This window comes from Microtus ochrogaster, linkage group LG9, assembly GCF_000317375.1.
Source record: "Microtus ochrogaster isolate Prairie Vole_2 linkage group LG9, MicOch1.0, whole genome shotgun sequence".
NCBI classification, from domain to species: domain Eukaryota; kingdom Metazoa; phylum Chordata; class Mammalia; order Rodentia; family Cricetidae; genus Microtus; species Microtus ochrogaster.
In genome coordinates, this window is record NC_022034.1 from 322,524 (window position 1) to 329,843 (window position 7,320).

The following is a 7,320-nucleotide window of genomic DNA, read 5'->3' on the forward strand; positions in this document are numbered from 1 at the left end:
TTTCTTTCTTTCTTTCTTCATATCTTTCTTTACTTCTGTCTGTCTGCCTTTCAATCCTCATTAAGTAGGTTTTGTGTATAGTAGATAGCATCATACTAAGTGCTGCCTCTACTTAAAGATTTTATACTAGGTTTCTCTACAGTGTCTGATTTATTGGCACAGATATTCAATGCCATATAATACATATGTATTACTAATTAGCGAAACTAAATTGTAATTTAGAGGATTTACCACAAATGTGTATGTCAGTCTTTTCCTTTTTAAATTATTATTTCATGCTTTACACACCTCCCAATTAACTTTATCCTCTCTCTCTCTCTCTCTCTCTCTCTCTCTCTCTCTCTCTCTCTGTATGTATGTCTGTATCTCTTTCTCTTTCTCCTCTCTTCCCTCTCTTCTCTCCGTCCTCCAAAATAAAATGAGGAACAAACAAACACCACAAAACTAATTTTGTGTTCAAGAAGTGCTCACATGTGTAGTACATGGATGTGTTTAACATTAACATTAAATCCAGTAAATATTATAACTTCAAATTAAGACTTTAGTCATATATTAATTGTTATTTTGTAGTTAAGTATACTTTTTATTTTTAATTAGTGATAGTTTAAATGGTAAACAGCCAAAGAATTATTTCTAGTCAAAATTTAAAATATAGGGGAAAAAGTACATGAACATTTTAATTCAGCCATGTCTTTTATTATTTCTGAAGATTTGCTTATTGTCCATTTATTGATAAAGCATTGGAATCAATAATCAAATTCTAATAAAAATATAAATGCTGCTTTTTCAATATTTCTGTCCTTAAAATTGTTTTTTTTTCCTGTTTATTAGAATTATGGTGTCATTCTGCCACCTAGTGGAGTTTGCTTGCAAACAAAACCAAAATTTCATAGCCATTGTTTCTGAAGAGGTTTGTAATATGATTAGAGCATCTGGAAAAAAAATTAGTTTGTTCATGTTTTCTTTTGATAAACCAAAAAACAAACAAACAAACCAACGAAAAACAACCTTCAAAAGAACCCCTAACAGCACTCATGGCCAACATATTAGAGACCAGGCCCAGGTGATGAACTGTGGAGTCAGAAAACCCTACCTTCTCATGTTCAGTTGTCAGGTATTTATGTTTTTAATAAACAAAGGAAATACAATATTACTTAATGCCACCGAACATCCCAGCTGGGTATGGGGGGGGTCTTGTGAGACGTGGTTTCTCAAAGACCAGATAGGTAAGGATTCAGCGATGACAAACAGAAACAAACACAGAGGCAGTTTGAATCTGAGTGTATTTTGTAGCTCTCATATAAGGGGTTTTATACAAGTAGAACAGGTATTACAGTTCTTAAAAGATGTGGTCAGTAAAGCAGTTACAAAGAAGAAATTTATCATAATCACCTGGCACAAGAAGGCACAAAATCAATCAAGTATTACATTTGCTGGACAGTGGGTTCAAAGAATCAATTACAAATGGAAGAGATAACATCTTTAGTTACTAAACAAAACAATTAGATATATCAGTTATAGTTAATGGATGACTCCTAGGTTCAGATCAAGTTAATAAATTTTCATATGTAGTCCTTAACTAACATCTAACTTTTATCTTCTTAAAAATCTTCAAAGTTCAATTTAAAACTATGCTTAAACAATGCTTACTATACCATCATGCAAAAGCCAGCCTCATCTACACATGCATAACCATGCAAATTCATATATTATCAGGAAGATAGTCTATCAAAGTATTATTTTATAATTATGTAAATGATTATGAAGCAAAGCTCTGACTCCTCTTAGAAAAGAGGTCATGGCCAGTGACCATGCTTCAAGCTTCTTCTTGGCCCAGGATATCAGGACCATCTCGTAAGTACAGAAAGGAAATAGAAGCAAACAGATTGCCATGAGAACTAAGGCTCAATATTTTCTTTCTGGCTAGAGATTTCCACAGCTGGTTCCAGGAGACCTCCTCCCTCTGGAGTCAAACACCTCAATCTGTGGAACTTGTCACACAGATTCTACTGGGGTTGCTGTGGCAACTTAATGAGTTTTGATCGTTTTTTCTTTCAACTTCTTTTTGTCAACTGGGATGATTTTACCTCCTGGGCACATTTGACTGTACCTACATAATATTTGGTTGTTGGTAATGAGAGAATGCTCATTGCATCTAGTGGGTAGAGGCCTGCAAGGCTGCTAAAGCCCTACTGCAAACAGGATCACCTCCCATGACAAATTTTCTGGCACCGGCTGCCTGCGATGCCCTGCTGAGATATCCTGCTCTAGACAGGAGAGTGGGAGGAACAAAACAGCTTCGTGATGAAAATGCAGAGGCCCATTGGTCACGCATAAACATAAGAGAAAAAACAGTTAATAGCTGTTGAAACGTGAGCCCCAGATGTAGGAAAACAAAAAATAAACAAACAAACAAAACTCTACGTTCCCTTTGACCTCACCTTATTTTTCTAACATTGTCCATACATCCCCTAACTCTGTGTTCTCATACTTCAAAAGCAATAGAGTCAATGTGAGAGTTTCAAAACCATGATCTCCAAAAGCCAGATTCAAAGCTGCATTCATTAGGTCTGAGTGTCCAGGTGATGCTTCCACAGGCCCACAGCTACTCAAGCAGCAACACAGATCACCTGTCCTTCTGGAGGCTTCTCCGCCTCTGCCTCAAGGCACAAATCCATGAGCTGCCTCCCCGCCCCCCATTAACGTGGCATCCTTGCTGTATACTTGGGAGAAAGCAGCTGTAGATTCACTATGTAGCCAGCACGTTAACAAGACTGAGAACCACTCTTTGAAACTTTTAACTCTTCATGAGGAGAATTGAAATCTAACATCACATTTCTCTGGGGGAAAAAAAAAAGATTACCTTCTATTAATTTTTCCAAAATCCTCTTAACACTTTTTCCCTCTTTTTAATAGTCTAGGAGATACAAACTTATTTTTTTTTAAATATTTATTTATTATGTATACAATATTCTGTCTGCAGGCCAGAAGAGGGCACCAGACCTCATTACAGATGGTTGTGAGCCACCATGTGGTTGCTGGGATTTGCACTCAGGACCTTTGGAAGAACAGACTATGTTCTTAACCGCTGAGCCATCTCTCCAGCCCCTACAAACTTATTTTTAAAAAGAGAAAAAAGAAAAAGACAAAGCCTGCAAATCATACCCCTGAAACAGTCATTGTGTAGCATATAAAATTGTACACTGTGTGTGAGAATGTGTTTGAATGTGTGAATGTGTGTTGTGCATGTGTGTGCATTTGTACACATGTGCACGTGTGTGCATATATGTGTGTGCGACATGTGTGTATGTGGTATCCATTTCCTTTTCTGCCATGAGGCCTTCTCCCTGCCACCCTCTGCAGCCCTTCCTCCTTTTCTCTGAGTAGATACTTGTTGCTAATGTATTTAACTTCCTCTTTCCTTCCAAGCACCTAAAGACCTAGACCAACTATCTCCTTTTATTAAAATTAAGTCTTGGTTAATTTACATAAACTGTCCTCTCTTGACACACACACATAAAGAATTATTGGGATCTAAATTGTCTTCTTTCAGCTACACCCAAAGTTGTTCTTTAGTGTATTGGCCCCTTTTTTGCAATATTCCCTGAGCTTTAGTTATAGGAGTTGTTTCATAGATACATGCACTAAGGCTGGGCTCCAGAACTCTGCATATTGATTGGTTATGATCTTCTGTAATGGTCTCTGACTGTGGAAAAGAGGACTCTTGATGAATTTATCTGTTTGTATAAGTACGAATATTTAGAGAGTAGTTAGAGATTATGCTTATTTAGTGAATGGTAGTCGTAGCTTCTACTCCAAGTACTCTACTAGATTTGAATACTTATCAATGTTTCTGACTTGGCATGTTTTCCCTCTTGATGCTTGGACCTTGAGTATAATCAGAGAGATGTTGGTTACCACAATATATGTATGCAATTACTGTACCTTTAGGGGCATCATCATCATGCTATGCTGGTATTGTTGTAGTTCAAGGAGTCATTGCTAGATAGAACTGTTGGTTTCTCCCCTCCTTTGGAAACTTGACCGATGGCTTCTGATAACATAAAAGCTAGTCCTCCGTTTATGTATTAATTTATAGGTGTTTTAAAGATACTTGTAGGTATTTAAGTTTAAAGAATACTAGCATCTCATAAAATGTTTAATAATATTTGAATCATTAAAATTATCTATGAAAATGTTGCTAATATTAGATAAAATTACAAGCAAAATATCACATGTGGCTTTGGTTTATCTAATTGTTTGATTTGTGCCCCCAGGGAAATTCTTCAGTCACATTCTCTAGGGTTCACATCCCCAAAGTCTTTGTGGCATATATGTAGGTTACAGTTTGGTGCTGGATTTCTGCTTTTTCTCTTTCTGTTTCTCTCAGTTTTCACTGAGACATTTTTGTAAAAGTTATGTAATAGAAGTCATTTTTTTCTAAAATATTTCTTGACAGTAGAATAAAACTTGCAGTTTTCATGTTTTTTATTATGTTTCCTACAATTAGTTAATTAAAAAATAAATTGAATTCTTAGCAGAGGCAGCTCTGGAGCCTATTAATTTTTGTTAAGAGTCTTAGGTAAATGAATACATCAAACTTTTCTGCATTGTGGTGAGTTTACTCAACTCTCACTTTATTTTATTTCAAAAGGAAAATGATGTAAGGTCCTAGTCTTCTGAGGCTTTAAAATTTATGCGTAAATCTACCTTCTTTGATCACCACATAGTCCTGCTAACTAGATGAATTTATCATGTTGTTTTCCATTGTATGGTTCTTGTATTACCAATATTTCCAAAGCATTTTATTTGTTCATATATTTATATGTATTTTCTTTATATATACAAACATTTTTAACTGTAATCAATTATAAGACATTCATGATATACTTATTTGTAATTATATATGTATATATGTGTATACATATATCACTTCATATTAATTCTCAAAAGAAAAATTGAGGATACAAATTTTATTTGATAATTCTGTAGTTTCTAAAATATTCAGTATAATATTCAGTACATAGAGGAAATGTAATGAAAAGCCTAAAATGGACCTCAAAGAAAGGAAGGAAGGAATTTTCACTTTACAGGCACATATTTACAATATGTACAGCACACAGAGCCTTCAAACAACTGAATATAGATGATAAGCACCAAATATGAGAAATGGACTGAAGAGTTACACATGTTGAAAAGACATATCAGAAGTTGTTGAAAGCACATTTGTTACTGGTGGAAAAGATTACGTCTTCAACTCTTAAGTTGCTCACATTTTGTTATATTGGAATCAGAGAAAGAATAGAGTTTTGTGTAAAGTTTTAAAAGGTCTAGTTATAGATTTTGGACTCAGTAAAGTTTTTGTGTAATTTGTAAAGTTATTCATGATATAATAAGTGCTGTGTATTGAATTAATGAAAGCCAAAGTAGTATTTGAAGAAAAACTACATGTATATGTCAATGATAGTTTTATATGGGAGGGCACAAGTCTAATATTATTTTAAACAATAAAATCACAATATAGTGAATACTAAGAGGCTTTAATTTTGGCACACAGACATGTCATTCTTATCTTATGTGCAACAGTGTTAATTTTATGCTAAGTAGACTCAGGGTCAGTAAATACTTATAATGTAGTTCTAAGAAAAATGTAATTAAAATCATAGAAAGGAGCAGTTAAGACATTTTAGAAGAGCATAGCACATATAGGAGTAACTCCTTTTCATTTTTTTTGTAGTTGTAGTTACTTTGAATAATTAGGAAATTAAAATAGCCAAGGTTTCACTGTAGATGCTGTTTTGTATAACTAAAATATGTTGTGATACAGCATGAGTTTACAGTGTGTCTGCTGCAACACGCAATAACACTTTCTACAATTTTATGATGAAATTTTATCCTATGTTTGAGTGATCCATCTTTGATCTTGTGAATTGTGTTTTATTATGGAGTAAGCAACATTATACTGCAAAGGATGAAAGCATATATTTTAATATGTCAACTTTTATTTTGAATTAAAAAATTTAACCACTGAAATAAAATTATTTGTAGTTCCTTGCAAATATTTTTCACCCTGTCTTATTAATTGCATCTGTTTTTCAATTTTTCTGTTTTATCGCAGGGACCAAGAAAACCAGACTACTTTAGTGACCTTCATCCTTTTGGGCTTCTCAGAATACCCGGACCTCCAGGTGCCCCTGTTCCTCCTTTTCCTGACCATATACTCAGTCACTGTACTGGGAAACCTGGGCATGATTGCCATCATCAGGGTCAACACAAAGCTTCGCAATACCCCCATGTACTTTTTCCTTGCTCACCTGTCCTTCGTGGACTTCTGTTACTCCACTGTTGTGACACCCAAACTGTTAGAGAACTTGATTTTAGAGGACAGAACCATCTCCTTCGCAGGCTGTATCATGCAGTTCTTCTTTGCATGTACATTTGTGGTGACAGAAACCTACATGTTGGCAGTGATGGCCTACGACCGGTTTGTTGCAGTGCGTAATCCTCTTCACTACACAGTTGCCATGTCCCCCAAACTGTGTTCCTTTTTAGTGGGTGCATCATACTCTTGGGGTCTAATATGTTCCACAACACTTACTTACTTTTTGCTGAGATTATCCTTTCAAGGAGTTAATATTTTAAATAACTTTGTGTGTGAGCATGCTGCTATTGTGGCTGTTTCCCATTCTGACCCTTACATTAGCCAGGAGATTATTTCTGTCTCTGCTACATTTAATGAAATAAGCAGCCTGGTCATCATTCTCATGTCCTATATTTTCATCTTCATCACTGTCATGAAGATGCCTTCCACTGGGGGCCGTAGAAAAGCCTTCTCTACGTGTGCCTCTCATCTGACTGCCATAATTATTTTCCATGGAACAATTCTTTTTCTCTACTGTGTACCAAACACAAAGAGCTCATGGCTCATGGTCAAAGTGGCCTCAGTGTTTTATACTGTCTTCATCCCCATGTTAAATCCCCTGATCTATAGTCTCAGGAATAAAGACGTCAAAGAGACCGTCAGGAAGTTGATCAGTAAAAACATATAATGCCATATTCATTCATTTTAAAGAAATATTGTACAAAATTTCTCACACTTTCTGTAATGATATGCAAAATTAAAACTAAAAAAATAAAGAAGACAGTGAATTTAACTTCAAGTTACCTGGTTAACCAGTTTTTTTTATAACTCCAGGTTGAGTATTTACCTAAAAATAATAATGTAGTCATCAGTTTTTTATTTAAGTGAAGATTTTGTGCTTGAAATTCAATGTCCACAATTTTTAAACTAGCACACATACATTATAAAACAAATTTCTT

At 35.0% G+C, this 7,320-nt stretch overlaps 1 protein-coding gene across 1 annotated transcript; it reads left to right on the plus strand.

Moving 5' to 3' along the window:
- Positions 1–1,798: 1,798 nt before the first annotated feature.
- LOC101992520 (olfactory receptor 5D13-like) lies at positions 1,799–7,049 on the plus strand. The gene is made up of 2 exons (XM_005363450.1): positions 1,799–1,854; positions 6,119–7,049. Exons 1-2 carry the CDS (start codon positions 1,799–1,801, stop codon positions 7,047–7,049), a joined length of 987 nt encoding a protein of 328 aa, XP_005363507.1.
- The last annotated feature ends 271 nt before the right edge of the window (positions 7,050–7,320 follow it).